Here is a 23,361-nt window from a genome sequence, read left to right on the forward strand (position 1 = left end):
ATTCAAAAAAAAAGTAACAATAAGTCAACCCCAGACACACCAGGGGCTGGGGCACCATTATTGTATTGAGGAAGTAACCATGTTTGACCCAGAATTAGCAGAACACCCTGGAACCCAACTTCTAAAACAAACCTTAAAACAGTCAATGAATCGATGTCAAAAGACCTGAATTCTAGTCCAAGTTCAGACATGTACTTATGGGGTTTCTTTGGATCATTACTTCTATTTCTTGGTGTTTCCAGCTTTAAAATAGAAATGATCTATTTACCTACTCTTTATTTCAGAAAATTGTTGTGAGAATAACTTCAATGATAGGAAAAATAAAGAAGCTCTTTGAATAAGGCACAATAAAAGGTAGAGTTATCAGAGTTTCTATCATAGGCTCAAAGGAGCCCTGGTGGTGCAGTGGTTAAGTGCTCTGCTGCTAACCAAAAGGTCAGTGGTTCAAATCCACCAGATGCTCCAAGCTCCTCGGGAGACAGACGTGGCAGTCTGCTTCCATAAAGACTACAGCCTTGAAAACCCTATAGGGCAGTTCCACTCTGTCCTATAGAGCCGCTATGAATCGGAATCGACTTGGTGACAACAGGTTTGGTTTTTATCTTTTTGGTTATCGTGAGGGTCAAAGAGAATAATTCACTCAAAGGACATAATGTTTGATTGAGAACATTCTTAATTTTATTTTCTTTAATTTTATAAAATACATTTTGTAAGATAAGTTTCTAAAAGTTTCTATTTACGTGTGTTAAAATTGAAATTCTGTATCAGAAGTGAGGGAGACGCTTTCAGTTTATTAAGTCTCTCGGTGTGTGTACGTGTGTATGTATGCACGTGAGGTTTTCAGGGAAGGCTGGGTTATTCGTTATGTTATTAAATCAAAACAAAACACAAGGCATGGATTACTTCACTTTCCTTGATCTTGATTGGTTTCTTACAGAATCTTTTCCCACTCCTCCCTCTATGCAGCTTGGAAGCTTATCTTATATACTGGTCTAAAAAAAATACAAAGTGTCTTTTTTAAAAGATCTTATATCCCGTTAAACATTGCTGAAACCACTTTGGGGGGAAAAAAACAAAACAACTTTTTACAACAAAAGAGCTACAGTCGTACCCTTAAAGTCTTTCCTTAAATAAAGACTAATCACTTTTTTAAACTCAAAGTTAACAGAAACAGGAAGAGAAAACTGATATCTGGAAGCTATTCAGGTTTCAAACTCTTTCTACCTGTCCTTTTCCGTGGAAGCTTACCAACTGCGAATAGCTGAGAGCTGGTGCATTCTGTTATGTGATCTATACCAGGAGAAAATAACCTATATGTTAAACCTGGCCCTTTAACACACAAGATACCATTTCTAAATCAAATTATCTCCCACTAGCTAGAATGATCAAACAGGTTATTCCAAATGTGGGTTCACCAAAGCTGTTTCTGTAGAAAACCCCAATAGATGCATAGAACTAGCCAATTTTAAATATACTTCGTGATGCTTAATGTTTAATTTTCATTTGTTAAAGAATCATAATTAAAGAATAACTCTCCAGACCTTTCTGGTACAACCCCAAACTTGTTACAAGTAACAAATTGGAAAACGTGAAATGTACACCATCCTGAAACAAATCAAGATCTACAAATCACCTACTATGACAGAATTGACAATACCCCCATGAAAAGAGCACCATTGTGAAGATATAACAGAGGCCAGAGTACACAACTAATTAACAGAAAAAAATGACACGCTACCCAAAGAGTTATCTATCCTGTGTCTACCAGAGAGCCTTCTTAGGTTACACTGCGAGCCACCAGCCACTGCTAGTTTCCCTCTACTCTCAGCTCCATGGAAACCAAAAGGTTGTCATGGTAGCTGTTATAAAGGAAAAGGGAGTGAGAAGATGCTGACAACACTGTTTGTTCCCTAACAAGGTGTAAGGCCAAGTGCCCCCTTTGTTTACACAGATACTATGTTCTCTTATGCCGTAAGTAGGGTTGGCTGAGTTAGGGCTTAAATAGACCATCACCATAGGGGTCAGTGCTCTCTTTCTGTGGGTGAAAGATCCTTGCTTTGACCCCCTTCTCCCAGCTGCAATAGGCAGATTTGGGCACACGCTCTTAGTGTTTTGCTGGCATTCTTTTTTCTTCTATCTTCAGCGGTAATAGGGAGACAGTAGTGAGTTCTTTGTTTTGTACACCAAGGAGAATATATTTGGCCCCTATAGATGGCAAGGGAACCAAGTAATTTCCTCCTCTCTACCTGAGCATCTTTCTTTCCACTTAGTTTGCCATCAGTGGAAGTGCCCTGTGAGAAGAAAGCACTTCCTGGTCCTCAGGAGATGCTTGAAAATGCAATTAGAGCCTCCATTTCTTCGTGACTTGCAGTTGGGGAGTCATCTTCTTAGGCGTTTCCCATTTCCAACAGGAACCAGCTGTGAAGCAAAATTTCTAAAAGAGGTACATAAGAGGGGAGAGTCCACAGAGAGACATTAGTCACCGCAAGACTCTCCTTTCTTGTTACACTCATCAAGTAAGAAGAGGGCCAGTCAGTGGCAAAGGCAAAGAGTTAAGGTGGGAGACGCAGCATTGTAGGCTGTGTGGTTAGAGCCTCGCTGTTAGAGGAAGGGAGGTTTCTACAGGAGATCAGAACTTGGTGCCTCGGCCCATGAGTTTGAGGATGGCAAAGTTGTAAGTGGCAGCAATCATGAAGGTGAGCTGTAGGGAACAGAAGAGATAATATGAGTGAGAGGAACAAGAAAGGACAGATATTAAAAAAAAAAGGACAGATATAAAATCATAACCAAACAAAGGAAAAACAAGCCCTCGGCAAAGCTTTCTCCCTATATACTTGACTAGAAGTCCTCTCTGAGATATTGCCTTCCCATTGCTCAGGCCCAGAGAATCAGCTCAACAAGGACCTACTCCACACATATGCTCAGTCTAGCACTGAGTTTTCCTTAGGTAACTGAACAGTACATGGGCTCTGCCATCGCCTTGTCCACAGGTCTGAGTGACCTGGAGTCATTGGGTACTTGTTGTAGACACACAGCCACACTGTACAGGACAGCCCTCTTCTGCTTAATGCATCAATTTATTTTCCAAGGTAAGAAGCTACACAGCTCTGTATAAAAGCCCAAGCAGTAGGGACCAGGAGTTCTGCAAGCTCATCCTTGTCCTGTCATTGGCTTATTGAATGGTTTCAGATAAGCTGCTTCATCTTTCAGTGCCTTGGGTTTTTAATCTGCACAATGAGTGTATTACATTGACACTGTGCTGTAACGTCATCAGTAGGATCTGGGACTTAGGATTGCATTATAGGTAACAACGATTCCAATAATGTTAGGAAGTCTTTCCAGTATTTTCATGAGAGTAACTAAGTTCCTTGGAGAGGGTCCAAGAGAGACCCATATTTCCAGTGTATCACATTCCAAGTTATAGCAAATCATGTTTAGCGATGTTCCAGTGTTCTTGTCTGATCTGACCACGATGTGTCAAGAATTAACTATAATTTATGACAGCAAAGCACCAGGCAATATTACAAACTCTTTCAATGCTAAATATTCTGATTCATGACAATGAATCTCTCGCCTCCTCTTTCCTCACACCATTTTTCTTTCCTGTTCCTATCTAATTTCTGCAGGTTTTCTGCCTTTACAACTCAAACCCCTCGGAGAAGCAGTTTCGACACTTTTTGCTGTCTCCTCGCAATAGCTTCTCTCCAGCGTTCCAAGGTTGAAAGGAGCCTATCTTCTTGTCTTTCAGCATAGCTGTACCCAAGCTACTTCAGGACCACTTATCTGCCAAGGTCATTCAAAGACAACTCACCAGGGAAACCAGTGTGGCTGCGGCCCCCACAAACGCAGCAATGAACAGGTGGAAGGTCATTTGGAACTGCAAGAAAAGGCAAGAAGGAAAACTGTCGCAACAGTAAAGATATGCTCTGCTATAGATCATGAATGCAGCTTTCTAAATGTGTTGATATCTTTCCTGGGTGTCCACTCTGCATCTCTAACTAATCTGTTACTTCTCGGAGTGCATGCCTCTCATTCCTCAATGTACATCACAGCACCAACGCAGAACACTCATAAAATAAGTGTAGTCTTCCCGAAAAATCAACTGCTTCCTTACAGTCTTGCTCAGGGTCCCATTTTTAAAGTCAACATTTTGCTTCCAAGGAGTAGTTTACTACCTTGCTCCCCAGGATTTACTTTTATCCCTCAGCCTCATCTGTGTGTGACATCTGTTTTCAAGGCAGAATTTCCTTTTTCAAAAAAAAATTTTTTTTTTTAAATCTGTTGGTAGAGGTTAAGCAATTCCAAAATGGAAAGTGTTTTGTAAAACCTAAGAGTGTCTCTGTGTACAGCCCATTTTCTTGATAATTTTTTTTTTAACTAAAAGAAAGAAAATTTTCATTTGGGGAATTTTGCCATTAAACTCTATCTTTGCCTAAGGCAACCAATTTCTTTTTTAAGGGCGGGGGGTGGGTAGTTTTTGAATGGAAGCCTTTCTATGCCGCTTTAGGATACGTAGATACTTTACTATCTTTATTCATTGGCTCAAGCATAGTCAGCCAATATTTTGTAGAAGGCAACCTGGTAACTCAAAACCCAGCAAAGAGGAACTGTGGTCTTTAAAATTGAAGGTCATAAGTAGGAATTTGTATGGTACTAACCATTCCATTGGAAACCCTGGTGGCATAGTGGTTAAGTGGTTAAGGGTCAGCAGTTCGAATCCACCAGGCACTCCTTGGAAACTCTATGGGGCAGTTCTTCTCTGTCCTATAGGGTCGCTATAAGTCGGAATCGACTCGACAGCACTGGGTTTGGTTTTTTTTGGAACCATTCCATTGCAAAATAACTCAAATAGCCCACTCACCTCAGCTGTTTTGCAGATGGACAGAAGGTTGGAGCCACACACCTTGCCAGGGAAAGCGTTCCATGGGAGAACACCTAAGCAAGACACACAAATTCACCAGGCAAGCTTGATGGAGTCATGGGGCTACATCGAGACTTTCCCCCAGAGCCCTCCTTCCATCTTTAATCATCCTGGCTGAAAAGTTGGAGCCTACGAATAATCAGGATCCCATTCTCTAAAGGAGATTTACAGAAATGAGAAAGTGTTATGGGAAAGTTGTGAAATCTTGCAGTTATTATTGAAATGTGCTGCTTCTGGGTTGGGAACAGCAGACAACTAGAGTGGATCAGTTATTCAGCCAAGAAAACTCCCAGCACTTCCACGAAGTTATCTTACCAGGGGAGAAACCTCTCCAGTTTCAGTGGAGAAGGATCAATAAACTAAGGCCCAGGCACTTCTCGTCTTATTTTTTTCCTATATCCACCACCCTCTTTACCTTGGAAAAGAACCAAATATATAATGCTTCCACAGGGCATGGAGGAGCCAAGGCACCCATACCCTAACTCACCATACATTCTGGCATCAGCACAGAGACTGCCTATGCTGGCAGAAGTCTTGCTGGGGGAGGCAATAGACTGGCAGGTGGTCCAAGTGTTGAAGTAAATGTACACAGGCACAGCAGAGCAGGCAAACACCAGGAGCCACACAATGGTCAGGGCATAGGTGATGCCCACAAACTAAAATGATTGACATGGGGTGGTTAGAGATCAACATCAGCCTGCAGATGTTGAAACACAAATTGGGAGATCCTGGAGTGGTATGTGCCAGATACGAAACCAGATTCCAGAGATCTCCACCAACTGAAATTAGTGAACAGGGCAACACTGCCAAGTGTCATTGGCAGTATCTCCTAGAGAATTGGCCCCAAGTGTGACAGAGGGTGGGGGGGAGTGGGTGGGGGTTGGAGTGAGATGGATCCCTGGGTTAGAGAGGCTTCAGGGGATTTTCCGGCCAGATAAGGTGTAAAGAAAACAAAACAGATCTTGAAAGAAAGTCGTGCCATTTCATGCCTTAGGCTGAGCTTAGAAAATGTTCCTTGTCAGAGGACTTTTGGTCCCTAGCCATTGAACAAAGCCAAATGGAGATTTAAATTTCAGATCCAAAAACCTTTCTAAGCCAACTGCTGGCCACAAAATAAAAGACATCGCCACAACCTACACATGTTCACCCCCCAAAGGATCAATAACTCTAGAGATTGAAAAACAACGTGCCTTGCTAGAAGCACGACCAGCCCTTGGATGAGGTTAAATATGCCGACTTCCTCTAGTTCTGTCTGGGACCTCTAACGGTGTATGATCCCAGAATATTGTGAATTTCATCTTGGAGTCAATTATTTCATTTACATTAAATCAGGTCAGATACCAAGATCTCAGTTCCATGGGTAGCATTTTAGACTCTTGTGCAGTCAGGTCCACTCTTGTGGTCCTTGCCAGAAGGAGCATAACAGGATACCAACAGATGGCTTAGAAATGGTCTGATTGTATAAAGCATACCACAAAACTCTTTTTATTTTGCGATAGAATTTTCTAGGGAATCTTTGAGGTGAAGCTAAGCCAGCTGGGCACCACGTTCTTCCTGACCTTCTCGTTCGGCTGTAACCATCACTTCCTCACTCAAAAGCTAGGCCCCTAGAGAGGACCCAGCCTTGGGTGAGAGTGAGGCCACAGACTCACGCCCATTCATCCCCCACCCCTTGTTATTGCCACAAAATCCTGAGGATGATCACCTTGTCGGGATGTCCTAGCCATTTTCCCAAACAATGACACACCCGCTCCAAAGAATGAGCTTGATGTTGGCCTCTGGAACCCCTCCCCTTCTGGCCCCCTGTTACCGTTGCGCTCAGGCCCTTGCCGCAGATGGTAGTCTTGTAGTCGCCAAAGATCTGCCTGACTGCGCCGGTGGTGTAGAAGCCCTCAGCCAGCAGGAGGGCCCCATAAAGGAAGAAGAAAGAGGCAGTTCCATAGATGACATACTGGAAGGCATGGATCCTGTATTGACAGATAGACAAAAAAGACCAGAGAATCTTATTAATTGAGGATCCAGTTTCCTCTTCCACATAAGTGAGGTAGACACCTGAGTGAGCACTTTAACAAGGCTAGGGATTCTTTAGAAGAATATCTAGGGTTCCTTCTTCCATGCTTCTACCTTATCTTTACTAGAGTAAAGGAAGACAGGGAGCATGTGGCCAGGAGCACATGCTCCTCCACCCATGTCTTGCTTACTCTGTGACCTGAAGAACTGGGATCCTACTCTCCTTGCCTGACCCTTCAGAGATGCTACCTCAGAGGTGAGAGGAGAGAGGAGTTAGACAAGAAGGCACAGAAGTATAACTTGCCCTAGGAACGGGAGAGGCTTAGTACTGGGCCTGAGAAGACTCAAGCAGTGTCAAATCAAAAGCAACAATCCCACTCTGCCCAGTCGTTGTGGCTCCCTGAATTCTCCATACCTACCATTGCAGAGGCTCCAACTCAATCAATATTAACCACACCTAGCACTGGGTTTGGTTTGGTTTAGCACAAGTTAGATGGAAACATGTGTGAGAAAACAAGGAGGGGGTCCAGAGTGGGCTGGCAAGCAGGCAGAATCCCCCTTTCTGAGTCTGGTACTACCCCTTCGTCTAGGGAGGCAGATATGGCAGAAGTGGGAAGATTCTGAATCCTGTCTGGCTCTACACCAATCCCCTAGTATTCACTAAGATACTAACGAGTTCTGTATCTCCAGGAAGGAGAGAGGGAAGAAGAGGTGGGTTTGTGTGAGAGGACAGGTACTTACACATTGATGAGATACTCATAGTCCTGGTAATTTTTAGAGAAGTAGGTCTCAATTAGCTTTTCTGTGCCAGTGAGTGCTTCATGTCCACAGCCACAGAACAGTGCCACCCCGAAGAAACACAATCCAGTGGCCACCAAGGAAGCAAAGGGGGCCCCTACCAGACATCTTGCACAGCACTCTAACAAGCCTGGAGAAGAAAGAGAGGAAACAGTCAGGGAGGTACAATAGGTAGCTTATGCCATCCATGCCACTCTGCTGCACCACTCAGCCTTGTGCTCACAAACACGGCTAGAGTGCTCACTCCAGGGTCTAAACTCAGGTGAGTCTAGAGGGTTGGGCTTTTGGAATCTGGGATTAACCCAGAATCCTTATTTTATTCCATTATTGAAGATAAATTCTTTAATTCTCAGAATTTGTTTTTTATAATTCAGTAATTCAAGTAGCAAGCTAGAGAGATTATGCAATCAGTTCCTCCTTTCTTATCGCCCTGCTTTGTTTGTTTGCTTGCTTGCTTGCTTTGTTTGTTTTGTTCATTCAGCAACTACTTATCGTGTACTTACTAGGTGCCCAGCATCGTGCTAGATGTTATGCGGGATATGAAGACACAGAAGATATAGGCTCTGCCATCTGGGAGTTTTTTGTTTACTAGGGAAGAATTAGCTATGTAGACTTAATGTTTACAACTAACAATTTCAGGCAGCCAAGGAAGTGGTAACAGAAGGTAAAATGCATGTGAAGCTCCAGGAAGGGATGAGTGTGGGCTAGAGATGTTGGTCTTGTCAGCCAGGATCTGAGTCTTGAGGGGCATTCCAGGTGAGGAAAACTTTGGAAATTCTGTACTTCTGAATATTCCTGAACATTTTGTGTATTTTTTCAAGAAATGCTAGATTCTTCTGAGTCTAGCAGTGCAAAGAGAAGAGGGTACTGGCAGAGGGCAGGAGACGCTAATGGGAAAGAATACTATTATTCACAATAATAAAAATGCAGGCTTAATGATTTTTTGGACACTCTGTATGGCTGCTTTGTGCCCCTATTTTGCAGCTTAGCCAATGCCCCCACCCTCAGTCCCATAGCAAGGTTCTGTAAAAACAGCTACAAAGAGACTTTATACAAAGTCAGCAAAGCATGAAACATCCTTCTGGCATGAGGAAAACTCACCAGGGCCTGGGAACACAGGTGTCTTAAATTGCTAAGATGCTTGAGAACCCCAAACTTGGTACCCAAGCCTCCATGCCGGTGTTGCTGAGAAACAGGAAAGGTATATACGAAGTCACAGACTCTGACAGCAGCTCTGCCCCACGTACTAGCCCCTATACTCTAAGGTGCCACATGGAATGAAACTTAGCAAATGTCAAGTAGATGACTGACTAGATGGGAAAAAGGATGGCTTCCTCCTGCCTCTTGGGCAGATCCCTAAAAGGTGGAAGGAATGAAATGTTAAGCTCTTTATATATATATATATATACACATATATATATATACACACACACACACACACTGGTAGCGCAGTGGTTAAATGCTACAGCTGCTAACCAAAGGGTCGGCAGTTCAAATCCACCAGGTGCTCCTTGGAAACTCTATGGGGCAGTTCTACTGTGTCCTATAGGGTCACTATGAGTCGGAATAGACTCAACGGCAGTGGGTTTGGTTTTTCTTTGGTTTATATATATATATAAGAAAAAAATACATATATATATATACACACTCTGTCCTATAGGGTCACTGTGAGTCAGAATTGACTCGACGGCAATGGGTTTGGTTTGATTTGTATGCATGGTATATATATATACACACACGCATATGTAATCAGTAAATGGAGCCCTGGTGGTACAGTGGTTAAGAGCTTGGCTGCTAACCAAAAAGTCAGCAGTTCAAATCTACCAGCCACTCCTTGGAAACCCTATGGGGCAGTTCTACTCTGTCCTATAGCGTCGCTATGAGTCGGAATCAACTTTACGGCAACAGGTTTGGTTTACCAGTTTTTAATCAGTAAATGTGCTGGGAATCTGCAACTTTGGAATAAGCATGTTGTGACTCTTTGTAGAGTCCTTTGCCTGACCTTCTTAATTCTAGGACAGTTTCTTTTTAGCCCTGAGTACATGAGCACCTGGAGCCCTGGTAGCATAGTGGTTAAGAGCTCGGCTGCTAACCAAAAGGATGACAGTTCAAATCCACCAGCCACTCCTTGGAAACCCTATGGGGCAGTTCTACTCTGTCCTATAGGGTAACTATAAGTCGAAATCGACTCAATGGCATTGGGTTTGGTTTTGTTTTTTTGACATGAGCACCTGGTGACTTGCATGGCTGAATTGTATCAATATGAACAGTTTTGAGGGACAAAATTATCTCTATCATGGGAAAGTTGAGGTACAGGCTTTTGGCTCTGTTCCCAGAGTCACAAAATTGGTAAGTCTTATTATCCACCGTCCCCCATAATGACAGCCCTTCCCTGGACCTCAAAGAGTCTTTTCTTCAAAGATGCTTATATGTCACACCAGAGATGAAGCCCCAAGTCAACCAAAGAAAGTAGCTAACATTTACAGCAGAACTGAATACCTTTCTTTTTCCAAGAACTGAAGCCCTGCTGTCAGAAAACTTGACCTCAGTGGGAAGCAATCCATTTGCTGCTGTGTGCTGTAAGTGGAGGCTGAGTTTACTCAGCATGAACTTTGCAAGAGACTGTCATCAGAGCTGGCCCATAATGTGTCTGGGCGTGTGCGTGTACGTGTGCGTATGTGTGTGAGTGCACGTGAGTGTTCCTGCGCACAAGTAGGCACGTACACAGGTGTGTATACCAGAGAGAAAAACACAACAGCTGAAACTGATTATTGCTCTCAGTAAACGATTCCAGCAATTGATCTTCCTCTTTCTTAACAGGTTAAGATACTAGATACATCCTGTTAGTCAAGAAAAGGCTCTTGGAAGTAAACAGTGGTGCCATTTTTCTTCCCTGCCTATACAACTCCTCCCCACCCCTAAACTCTTACACTCTTCTTGTAAAGAAGGGCTCTGAAGCCTGGGGGTGGGGAGAAGGGAAGGTCAGTGACCCCACTGTTCCCTCTCTCCCCAACACAGGGTCAGGGTTTGGACACAGCCCTCCATAGCTCTCCCAGACAAAGGAGCCTTGTTTTCCCCTGAGATCTCAGGAGCCTCATTGGTATTCTGCATGGGCCTGCAGGCCTGGGGGTGGGGAGGGGGTCAGACCCAGGGAACAAAGGCAGGACTGTTTGTTTAGCCCAGGGTAAGGAGAGTCATCCACCCCAGCAAGTGGCCCTTCTGAACCCACTTACTCACTCCAGCTTTTTCACCCTGGGAAGAGTTAAATAGTGATGCAGGTGTGATCAGGATGGAGGAACTTGAACTCTAGTGAACCGAACACAGAATTCTATCCTAAGCATTAGCTGATGCTCCCTCCAGGGTTGTAAAGATAAAATATATATATATCTTTAATATATTTGATCCCTAGATCATCATGCAAATAACCAAATAATGTCATATATACTGTTCTCACTGGGTGATAAAGGGCTAAGCTTGGAAGCAACTTTCAGTCACCAGCTGATACTCTTTCTTCTTACATCCATTTTTTCCTCTATTTTCCCAGAGCTCAGATAACTTAGCACTCCCTTTTCTGCTCTACTGTCACTCAAAGCAAGGCACAAGAAGGAAAGAGGCTTTAATGAATCTCTAATATGGTGTCTGAAATAAATGGCCTTAAATAAATCGATCACTCTTGAGCTACAAAAAATTCAAACAATATAAGCATCAGATGTCCATCTCTGTCACAACTGAAATGAAATGTTTGCTCTGAGGGCATTTAACTTCAGCACAAGTGAGGAATCTCAGTCAGTCCGTCCAAGCAGAAATCGAATTTTGGATTCCGGCTGAGGAAAACGCAGAACATGTAAGAAAATATCTCTTTGTCAAAGTAGTTGACAATCAAAGCATTCTGAGTAAGGTCCATTGGGTTCACTTTGACTTTCCAGAGCCCAAGAAATGTCCTTGGGTTATATGAACAATAGCCTAAAGCCACAGGCTCTCGGTTTCAGAACCCTTCATGGTTGAAAGGGTAATGGTTTGATTCAGGAAGCCTGTGAGGGATTCTAGAAGAGAAGTTCCTTGACTCTCTCAAAAGATAGTCTCACATTCCCAGGCTACATACAGACTGCACCATGGTAGGTAGAGTCAGCACAAATGAATTATACAGTAATAATATTTCCCAGTGCAACTCAGTTGGGTTAAATTGCCCGACTTTGATAAGAGGTCATAGAGAAGGGTAATGACCCTCCCCAGTGTTTTCTTTTCATTTCTCTTTATGTGGATTCAGCCCAAGTATTTACCACCTTAGCAGTAACCTAGACACTATGGAAAACAGAATGGAATTATAAGAGCTACTCTCTTTGTCTAGAGAACTTGCAGTCTTGTTGGGGAGAACACACATGCCTGTGAATCAAGACCAAAGATACCCATACTCAAGTGTTAAAATGGATCTAATCAAGACCTGTGGGCAAAAAGTAAGGAAAGGGGAAATATCAGTTCGGTGTTGACTGGATATATCCCCAAACTCCCCAAACAAGTCTAATCGATCACTGATTGAACTTAAAGCTTTCCTCCCTAATGTTCTATACAGGAGTCTGACAAAGATCAACAGGGCTGTGTGGCTCTTATCCAGATCCATGTCAATCCAATAGACTGCACTGATTCTGAAGCTGTCTCTTTAAGCAAGAACCAAGAGCTCCCAAGCCCTCCCTTCTTTCCCATGCCCTGGGCACGCCTCAAGGACCAGCTCCATGATGGAAATTCAGTGTGAATCTGGGAGCTCATCAAAGGCAGGAAAGGAAGGGCTTTCATAGGAAAGGATGGCAGAAAGAGACCAATTGTGCCTTGTACAATTCCCAGCCTGTCCCTTGAATCCAGCTGACAAAGGGAGAGATAGAAGAACCCTACACAATAGAGCTAAACAACAGGCAGGCTCATTGAGTTAGAAACTGGCCCCATCTCCCTAAGTCTCTAATCTGCACTACAGTCTTACTCTCCTCCCAGAACCCACCCCTTAACCTCCTGAACAGAGGCCTTCTTGATCAGGGCCTATAGCAGTTGACAGGGCCAAGATGCTAGAGCAGCCGTGACTGGTACTGGGGATGGATGCGGATCAGTGGGTGGGTTCTAGGAGTAAAACAACAATCATCAGGAGGTGCCAGAGACAAACAAAGACTTTTGCTTCTGGCTTTATCCTGGTCAGACAAAGCCCTGCCTATGATCTTGCCTTTCCTTCATGTTATCAACACATACCACATTCAAGTACTAAAACGGGGCTCTGCAGTCACTGGGTCCTGGGAATCCAAGCCCTGCTGCATAGTCAAGTCATGTGGACAGGGTTAAGTAAAGAAGAAACTCAGCTCATTTTCAGACAGGTAATATTTTTACTATGGCAATGGCATTGGGCCACCTTGTTTTGTATGCTCCCCACTCCTCCTCAAGACACACACACACACGTGCATATGGACGCATGCACGTGGATGCCAGTTTATGTTCCAACTGCATATTTGGGAGGCAGAGTTAGGAGCTTGATTGTTAAAACCAACCCCTGACACATGGTCTCCACCTTGCCCACTTATGGGTGGATGAAAGAGAAATCCTTAACACTAAACTAAGAGACAACAGTTGTCGTACTTTATGCCTTAGGTCAATCTCCCAGTGATTCCCCCTCTCTCCTTGGTTGCAGTGTGGAGCTGATCTGGGAAGCTTTGTTCTTTCCTTTGGGATGTCACTGGCTGGTCTCCAGGGACCTGCCTGGCAGATAGCTCAGAGGCCAGCACAGAGGTGAGAGATTGCCCTAGGACCATTTTGCAATAGCCAATGAAGGATCGATCAATCAGTTTTTGCTGAGCTCTTGATGTAAGTTTGGCACTGGGTGGATCTGGCAGTGGGAAAGCTGCACTGCTCACCTGCCCCAGCTGAAGTGACCCATCCCAATCATGTCAGTGCCCTGACACGATCTTCTCTGCATCTGAAGTTCTTGGGCGGGGGCACATTTCCACTGTTTCTTTCTTTCAAGACCAAGAGCTAAACCACAGAGATGGATTTTAAGACGTGAAGATGATGCACAAAAAGGCAATGGAAGAGAAAGATGCCACTGGCTGGGGCTCTGCCTTGATGGGTTTGGAGACTGTATTTCCCCTCCCACCTATCTCCCAAGGGTTTCTTGAGTCTTGGTGCTACTCAGATAGCTCCAGGAGAGCAATTTTACTTGTCAGACTGTTGAGTAAACTTCTTGTTTCCTAGCCGAGAGCCAGGAGGAACATACCCGAAAGCAGAGCAGATTTCTCAATCTGCTTGGTTCTCCAAGAGCTCCTCTGGCTCCAGCAGGGCCAAGGTGAAGGAAGAGTCAGGGGAGGGGGAAATTGCACTTGGTCATTTTAATCAGTGTCTCTAGGATGAGTAAGTGAAAACGCTCATTTGGATCTAGTTTCCTCTTAGCTCCTGGCATTCTTGTGTCATTCTTGCAATCTTGGTGGGATTCAGTTAGTCCCCAGGCATTTTGTAAAACTGGGTCCCTGCTCTGCCTCCACACTCTTTGCCTGGTTACATCCACTTACTCTGAGCCAGCCAAAACTATACTGCTCGGCAAACAGCCACCTTGGAGGGAAGCATCATAGTCTGGTTACCAGGGTAACAGCCACTGTTCTCAGACAACAGGCTGGCAGGAGCCAATATTTTGCCGTTCAATAATGGCACTGTGTTACCGAGCAGAGAAAAATCAGCCACTGCTTTTTGGCTCTTTTCTGGTTCCACTGTTATCCCAAAGCCTCGTTTGGAGCACCCGCCTCCCAAGTCAGGGCAAAGTGTAATGAACTCTCGTTTCCCCATAAACCCTTTGTACAGATACTACTGAATTCAGTGCTCTTCTTCATTCTAATCCTAAGGGATTCTACATGGTTAAGGTTGTGAGCTTCCTGTTTCTGGAGGTAATTAAGCAGAGCCTGTATGAACATTTAATTGGCTGTTGTACAAGACAAACCTAAATAGAGGGTTGGCTTAGACAACTTCTAAAGTTTCTTCCAGTCCCAGATTCCATGATAAAACCTGTTTACTGTAATTGTTAAACAGCAACGCATTTCACCTCAGCAGTTCAATACCTTGTTAGAGATGGTCTATAATTCACACACTATTTGAGATACCCTGTTATTGATAACTGAACACTCAGTAGCTACTCCATCATGTGTACCAGGCCTACGTATTGCCTACTCCCAGGACCTGGGATCCAATCCATGTCTTCAATGGTGCCCCCATCCCTGACCATTATCCAGCCTCCATAACAGGAAACTGTCTCTATGGTCGTCTTATTTGTTCCTACCTCTGCCTCAGGGCTTTCATTCCCTGAGGAATTAATATTCAACATCCTTCTTTACCCCCTCTTTGTTATTAATTCACAACCTACCCAATCAGCTGCCCTGACATTAGATAGGGTTCCTGATGTTACACAGGGCAGAAACTGAGTTTCTCCAGTGTTCACCTCTCACCCAGCCACACTTAATTAGTCCAGTGATTGTTAGCCAAGCACACAAAGAAAACCCAACCACCCTGGAAAAAGGAAAAGTCAGCCTGTACGTGAGTTGATTGTATAATAATTGGTACTATCATGATTTACAATTCTTAGAGTGCTTGCCCAATTTCAAAGAACTCCCATATAATTTTTATTTGATTCTCACAACCCTGAAAATAGACCAGTTATTATCATCCCCATTTTCAAGATGATAAAATGGTTATTCACAGTGACCTACCCAAGATCACACAGTTCATAAATGGTAGATCTGGGATTCGAACCTGGTTGTTTTGACTCCTTGTCCAGTGCTCTGCCCTCTTAACTATCCTACCCAAATACTCGTTTCGAAGAGCTCTCTCTGTGTTTTAGGATAAAACAACCTAAAGCTGACACCAACTTCATATAATTGAAAACCTTTCCATGTGCATTGTCGGAGTCTACTGGGTACTACATTTGATGGCAAATACATGGGGCAATTGAATCTCATTTCATTTAGGATGCATTCAAGCTGCTACCTTTGTTTTGCCAAATATGAGAAGGGCCAACATGTCTCTGTGGCATCCTGTACAAAGACCCTTGGGCTCTGCACACTTTGCTCTGAGTAGATACTACCAGAGACCAGAACCTCACAGCCTCTTTCTTTGTTCACAGAACCTGGAGAAGCCCTCAGTACTTAATCAACTCAGCAAGAGGCCTAAGGTCCCAGCAGCCTCCCTGTCACAAGCAGGGATTCAGAGTTTGAGCCATGCCCTCAGGAAGGCTAAGTCTGTGATATTTGCTATCAGTGGTTACCCATATGTACACATACACACATACACCCCTACACATATCTGTTCCCCATAGTAAAGCCACTGAAGACTTCATTTAAATTTCCTGAATCTGAGACTGGTCTCCTCAGCCATGATCAAGACTGAGTCCAGTTTGCCTGGTTCCTCGACTTCCTACTGATGCCAAACAGGGTCCAAGTTTTATATCAAGCAAGCAGTTATTTTGTACACCTTAGGGCTAGCCAACACTCAGTTGTTTTCAGCAGAATCAGGGGTACCAGCTGATCCAGCCATTAACAGGGCCTTGGACAGGCAAAAAGAGAAGGTAGAGGGAAGTGAGGGGGTAAGTGGACCCACGACCACATCCATCCCACCGGGCACTCTCTCCAGGGATCTGTGGGACTTTCCATGTGCTGCTGGAATTCTTTGGCAAGAAAGCATCTTTCTCAGTTAATCTAGGTGCGTGCTAAGGAATTAAAAAGAAAACAGGGGCCAAAACACAACTCATTTAAACCATTGGAAACCCTGAACCCCAAAGTTGGAAATTATCTTGCAAATTCCTATGCCTGCTTGAATCTTCCATACTAAAGTTTTTCAACTCACCCATGTCTTTAGGACTCTGACTCCAATTGTAGCCGGCTGGCTAGTCTGCTTTGCAGCTGATTTTGTTCAGCTGGAAGGATCCTGGTCTCTCCAGTCTCCTTCTTCAGTCCTTTACTTTTTCTCTCTGAGTATCTTTGTCCTCTTCTCCTGCAATGAAAAGGGCTTTCTGATTGACAGCCAACCCCCTTAAAGGGACAGGCCTGCTTTCCTCCTCCTCTCCTCCACCCCTTCTCCTCCCCTTGTCCCCACCTCCTCAGGGATACACCCTTTTCTAAGGGCTCCATCTTTTCTTTCTGCCTTTCACTGCCAATTGTTTCATTTAAAAATTTTTTTTTCCTAAGGTTTGCCTGTGTGGAATTTCACTTTGCTGCAGAGACATCTGGAAATGTGGATTCGATTGGGGGTGGAAATAAAAAGAAGAGATTCTGGGAGTCTCCAACTAATCCTTGGGTCTATTTGGTGTGGGATGTGGCTGCGCAAGACTCAGAAGCCATGGAAGGGGTAGCACTGACCCAGGGTTTAGGGTCAAAAACCTAGATGCTATCTCCCAGAGTCCTTCCAACTCTGCCCCAACCCCACCCCTCACTCCTAGCTGCCCCTGGCCCTGTCCACCTTCCCACTCCCCTTACTCCCTGGCAAATAAACACCCCCTTCCCCCACCCAGCTCTAGAAATATAGAAGAAAACTTCCTCTTTTAAAATAATTTCCTTCAAGTCCTTCTTGGTTTCAACTGAAAAAGGACAAAATGCAAGCTGTTAATTGCATGAACAGATTGTGACCAAGTGGGGAGTGACTAGAATCATAATAATTTTATAGATAGGCTAACAGAGACCAGAGAGAGGAGAAGCCCAAGCCCTGTGCAAGTTCACAGAATGAGCTAAAATAAAAAGCCAGAGTTGAGGATGTGGTTGGTTTCCAAGGAGGATAAGTGACTTCGAGACTGGTCAAGAACATGATCTGGGATTCAAGCAGTCAATATACCATCCTGAGAACATAGTGTCTTCACCAGAGAGCTTAGGCCAGGCTGGTGAGAGGCAAGGGGCGGGTTGGGGTGAAGCAGCAGGTAGTAGCGAGAGTGGTGACGAGGAGAAAGAAAATATAGTCCGTGCCTCAGAGAAAGAAATGCAAAGAAAAAAATGGCCAGATGGCCAAAAAACAGGGCATAATATATGAAACTTACCTTACTAATAGAGTTATTTCCAAAGACTATGAAGGATGCTGGAGGTATTTGAGTGCCCAGTGTTAGGTGGGATTAGCTTGGGAAGGCTTTCTAGAAGAGGTGAATCTTAACTAGTGCCTATCTGAGATCTTTGTTGATGTTCTCTCTCCCTTCAGGAGCTTCAAGGGAGACACAGTTCTCTTGACCTTGAGGCCAGCACCCTCCCATGGATGGCCTATAAGGAAACTGGTTGGCAGATAACTCGAGGGTTGCCTCTGGGAAGATTCCAGGGAAGGAAGGTATGATCTCCCAAAATTTTTCCTGGGGGTTTGCCTTGGGGTAAGAGGCGAGGTCGGAGGCACTGAGCAGAGCCTAGGATCTTTCTGTGCGTGGGAGAGAGGGAAGATTGTCTCTTACAGTTTTCTCTTCAGACCAGGACTTTAGGCATGTTTCTGGCTTGGGCTCTTCTGTTAGCAGGGCCAGATTACCCAATAAGCAAGGTATGCATGGGCCCAATTCTGCCTTCTCACCAGCCTGAGGTGCACAATTTCACCTGTCCCCCACCACGTCAAAGATGTGGTGAAACCCATGTGAAATTGCTCACCACAGATTAGCAAGTAAATACAATTGATGCAAGCTGGTGCACACTGTGCTTGCTGGTTAATCTGCCCCAGCTGTTAGGAAATGAGTGACTCTTCTGAAAATGTCCCTGGGGGTCCACCATGCTCCCAAATTCTGAGGTCTTTGAGACCAGCCCCAAGGAGAAAGGATCCCTGTAAATGCAGAAAAGTGTAGTAGTAGCTTTCCAGAGCATCCCAGTGCCTTCACTAAGCCATATGACTAATGGTAGAGTGTCCCAGGACCCCTGCCCTCCCCAGTACTACATTCCAGATATAGACTCTGCCTGCTGTGGAAACTAAATTGTAGGATAGCACCAACAGTTAGCTTCTGGATGGCTGTCGTCAGAATGGTTCTGGAGGAAGGGGGGGACCAAGAGCAAGAGTCACCAGATTTGGCCCATAGCTCACCAGAAGGCAAAAGAAGCTGAGCCCAAACTTTGAGGGTTCTGACTTAGGGGATGACAGAGATGGTTCTTTAAAGCTCAAATAGACGAGACAGCTCTATACACAGGGGAACTGACCCAAGCTGAGTCCTCTCACAAATCTTCCTCTGGATCCTCAGCAGCAGCCCTGGGGACTGCTAGGCTGCTCGGAAGAAAAGATGTATTCCCAACAAAATCACGGACCCCAATTTATCAACCACATTCTCCTAAGGCACATTTCCCACCTCCTTCCTCCATCTCTATTGCCTTATTCTTCATTTTATCTTCTCCCTAAGTCTCAATCTCTGTCTCTCCGTCTCTCCATCTCTGTCTCTCCTTCTATTTCGCCACACGCCTTGATTATGTCTTCCTGTCTTCCCCTTGACCTCATGGTTAAAGCAGCCGAGTGCTTTAAGCATTGCACCACCAGGGCTCCTTCTGAGAAGTACAGAGTTGAAAACCCAGGGCTTAGAAAGCAGCTTGGCCAGGTGATTGTGCTCACTGTCCCCAGTGCTTTAAGATTTCCAACTCCCCAGGATCTAGCGTGTCGAAGTCACTTTGCACATCCCGACACTCTGCCTGGGCACCCACTCACAACTCCTCTCCTGAGCCCTTCCCACAGCCTTCATAGGGCTTCTTTCCAGGTCCCCAGCCACCTTTTCTACTCACTCATTCCCACCAATTTCTGTGATTCTGCTCCCATTGGTCCTGCTGGATGCCCTTGGCAAAATGTTCCCCAGGCTCCAGCTGGGCTCCGGGCAGTGCCCAGGGATTCCTCAAGAGGGCACTGCCAGTCTTCTTGGTGGTAGCCTGCTGCCTGCATTGGGTGCCTGTGGGAACAATGCAGGATTGTAAGAAACTAGTAAACAGTTTGCTTCATGCGATTCTGATTCTGATGGGACCTCAGAGGATATGGTCCGTCTTGGTCTCAGCTTAGTTTCGTTGTGTATCTTTTTTGCAAATAACTCCAAAACACTTGGGCATCGCCTCCACTCTGCTCTGTAATCCCGTAGCACCAGATTCTTGATGGCTGCTGGACAAGGGGATTCTCTTTGTTCCATTGTGTAGACTAAGCTCTGAAACTGAGGGAAGTCCAAGGAATTTTCCCCCAGGAAACTAAATAAGGATTCAAGTGCCCAATCTGGTGGCCCACCCATCCATATTTACATAAAGGGGAACAGAGAAGCCATGTACCAGGGAGAGCCCAGGTCACCTGCTAGCGTTTGGGCTTCTGGAGCTGAGGCTTTGCTTTTCCTCCCTAGTGTAATGTCTTCCCAGACCAGCTTTGGGAAAGCAAGTGGCTTTTTTTCCTACAGCTTTTCAAGCCCTGATACAGAAGGCTAATTGGATAGCTGGCAGTATATTGTATCCTATGTGTTTGGGGCCAGCACTTTTCACACCCAACTTCATACTGATTGGCTTGGCCATGTCTTTCTGGCCAAGAGAACTGAGAGCTGAGGGCCACAGATGCCACACACATTGATCTGTCATGAGGTGGAGGAAGTAGAGGGTGTTCTTCTGCCTCTCCTGAGGATAAGGGCAGGTGATGAGTTGGATGTGTATTTGTGATGGGGAGGTCCCCATGGTTTAAGGATAGAGTGAAGGGTAGCCTGGAAGCCCATATAATCAGATGAATAAGCTCAAGAAAGGAGTGTCTGAGGAGCATTAAGCAGCTACTGGAAATGTGGAGAAGCAAGCTGTCCACATAATCCACCTCCATCATCACGAAAACTTGGCCAGCTTTGGTAGGGTGACCCCTGCAGAGAAACTGTATGTTTGAGGTGATCTCTGAGCACAACAGAAATAAAACTAATATCCTTGGCTGCTGAATACTCACCAAACTCCTGGGAACCAAAATTATTTGTTCCACCTTGCTGCTAGGGTACAGAGGCAGCTTTCCCAAATGCCACCCAGCGGGCAAACGACAGAGGCATCCCTAGAGAACGCCTCTCTCCCGACTTTCATTTGAAAAGTCCTTCATGCTGGGTTGAGAGCCGGCGTGCCGCAGACCACTTGGGCGTGTTCCACCGCAGCAGGTGGATCATGAGAGTGAAGCCATCGCTGCTGTGGCAGGTTGGCCAGCTTCCACACCCTCCACACACACCCACGCCGCCCGCATCCTTACCCTGCCTGTGTGCCTGAAACACTGTCCTATTCAGAAGCACAAGCTTCTCCCAGCCGCAGGAGGGGATTCCCAGGAATCCTTCCCGAGGCACAGCTGGATGGGGAAGAGGGGTTGCTGCTCTGGCCCTGCTCCCCACCAGAGGAGAAAAGCCCAAGGGGCTGCTCATGCTGCCTCCCAGAGGTAACAAGGCCCATCCTTGCCCCTCTGCTGGCCCCATGAACAACACCGAGGGTTATGTCTGTGACTGATGACTGCCTTCTCCCTTCAGAGCTACTGCCTAGGGCTGCCTTTTCAGAGGTGGGATTCTGCCTCCTCCAAAATAATAGTAATAATAATAATAATAAAGTTTCCTGTCCCTTTCAGAGAAGCTAGGCCAAGCCTTTAGCTCTGGCTGCTTAGCTGGGTGAAAGGAGTCACTCTGGGCTGTGGATGACACCTTAACTCAAAGCTGGGATCCTATGAAGAAGATTGTCTAACTCTGAGCCTGGGGTACTTTCCTTGGAAAGCCATGCCAGCAGCCAGGAGGGAGAAGAAGGGAAGCCTTACTTTCTCCAGGTAAACACAGGTCATGGAGCCAGAGCTTGGAGCAAATACCCTACGCAGGGAGACCTGCCCTGGCTCAGGCCTCTGAGGTTTGCTTCCTTCCCTCCCCACCCCATGCCCCACCTGGCCAACCCCAGAAGGAGGCCTGGGCAGCTGCTCTTCCCTACCAGCAATGGGCTTAAGAGATAGCCTATATCCTGGCACATGGAGGGAAGAGCCCTGCTGCCTCCTCCTGCCACCAAGTACCATGGGGCAGGCTCTGGGCCTTGGGGAGCCCCCGCCCTCCAACATTCCTCTCCTAGGAACTCCACTGATATGGGATTTTCTCTGCAGCAGGCAGGAGGGCATTAGGGACACTAGACACCAGAGCGGAGGCTGTCAGCAGACTCAGTGGAGCTGTTGTCTACCCCTAGCCTCCATGGCGGCAGGTGTGGGGGAGTAATGTACTCAGCCATCCTGACCTGCCCCTTCCTAGGCTGTGGATACCCTGGCCCTCAGAGAAAAATGCTTTTTTTTTTAAAGCGCAATTAGTCCAAAACCATAAAGTCTAAGAAGAAGGTCCCTTGAAGGACCCTCCTCTAAAGAGGGTTTTACATGCTCCTTGGGTTATCCTTGAAAATTCTTCAAAATTTCTAAAGCACTGCAATTATTTCCACAGGCTGAATCCAGCAGTTCTTAGGTTTCAAAGGGCAGAGCAGCAGCAGCTCCCCTTAGCCTCTCCTCTGTCCCCACAGCAGAAACCTCCAAGAAAAGAAGCAAGCTCACTGAGGTATCCTTTCTACTCTGGCTCTACCACTACTGCCCAGCCATAGGGGTCCCATTCAGTCCTCTGCCCAGGGGAACCCCTCTAAGCATCTGGCCCTAGGGAGAACTACAAGCCTAAAGAGTCAATACCAAGAAATCAAACCAGTTGCCATTGAGTTGATTACAACTCATGGCAAGCCCATGTGTTGCAAAGTAGAACTTTAAGAAGCTTATCACCAGGCCTTTATTCCAAGGCACCTCTAGGTAGATTTGAACCACCAACCTTTATGGTTAGTACTCAAGCTCTTAACTGCTTGTACCACTCAGGGACTTTGAAGGGCCAATAGGGTTCTTCATTCTGGGGCAGAGCTGTCCTCAAAGTCCCTCAAAAAGAGGGACATGGATGTGGCTGGTGGGTGCTGGGGTTGAAGTCTAGGCTGGCTCTCCCAGTTAAAGCTGGGTTTGGGGAGAATAGCTATTCTGGGTTTCCTGGGAGTAGTCATCTTCTCTCCACTGGTAACTGAGGAAGAGGGAAGGTATTGTAGCATGAAAGACTTTAGATAGACATCAAGTGGGCCTTCTAGATGACCAGGGCTTTGTATGAACAGTGGAACATTGTGATTAAGAACATCAGCTCTGAAGTCAGACACACACCTGGGCTTGAACACAAGTTCTACCAATATCAGCTGTGTTACTTTGGATGATAATTTAACCTAAATCTCCTTTTTTTAATCCCTGAAAAAGGAATAATAATAGTAATGACCTCACAGAGTTGTTGAGATAATTACACAAGACAGTGAATAGAAAATCTTTAGCATAATGCCTGTGTTTAGGTACAGCAAAAATAATAATAATAATAATAACCAGGTGAGGTGATGGAGGTCTCTATCTCTGAAAATGTTTAATAAACATTTGTCATTGTTGTTGGTTCCGACTCACAGTGACCCTATGTATGACAGAATGAAATATTTCCTGGTCCTCTCAATCCATCTCGTTGAGGGTTTTGCTCTTTTTCACTGACCCCCTACCAAGCATGATGTCCTTCTCCAGGGACTGGCCCCTCCTGATAACATGTTCAAAATACATGGGACAAAATCTCACCATCTTTGCTTCTAAGGAGCATTCTGACTGTACTTCTTTCAAGACAGATTTGTTTGTTCTTC

The 23,361-nt window shown here is 45.3% G+C and overlaps 1 protein-coding gene across 2 annotated transcripts in view; it reads right to left on the reverse strand.

Moving 5' to 3' along the window:
- Positions 1-689: 689 nt before the first annotated feature.
- Positions 690-23,361, reverse strand: part of PLP1 (proteolipid protein 1) — a 123,899-nt gene continuing 101,227 nt past the window's right edge. Inside the window, exons 2-9 of one of the 2 annotated variants that reach the window (XM_049871954.1) lie at positions 19,456-19,616; positions 16,586-16,732; positions 7,673-7,859; positions 6,627-6,888; positions 5,409-5,577; positions 4,862-4,935; positions 3,812-3,877; positions 690-2,701 (exon numbers count right to left, since the gene is read on the reverse strand). In XM_049871954.1, coding sequence (XP_049727911.1) covers positions 2,630-2,701; positions 3,812-3,877; positions 4,862-4,935; positions 5,409-5,577; positions 6,627-6,888; positions 7,673-7,859; positions 16,586-16,589 — 834 coding nt within the window. In that variant the 5' untranslated portion in view covers positions 16,590-16,732; positions 19,456-19,616 and the 3' untranslated portion in view covers positions 690-2,629. The remainder of the gene's footprint in view (positions 2,702-3,811; positions 3,878-4,861; positions 4,936-5,408; positions 5,578-6,626; positions 6,889-7,672; positions 7,860-16,585; positions 16,733-19,455; positions 19,617-23,361) is intronic. The other variant, XM_049871955.1, reaches the window with a different exon arrangement.

Source organism: Elephas maximus, chromosome X (assembly GCF_024166365.1).
Source record: "Elephas maximus indicus isolate mEleMax1 chromosome X, mEleMax1 primary haplotype, whole genome shotgun sequence".
NCBI lineage: Eukaryota > Metazoa > Chordata > Mammalia > Proboscidea > Elephantidae > Elephas > Elephas maximus.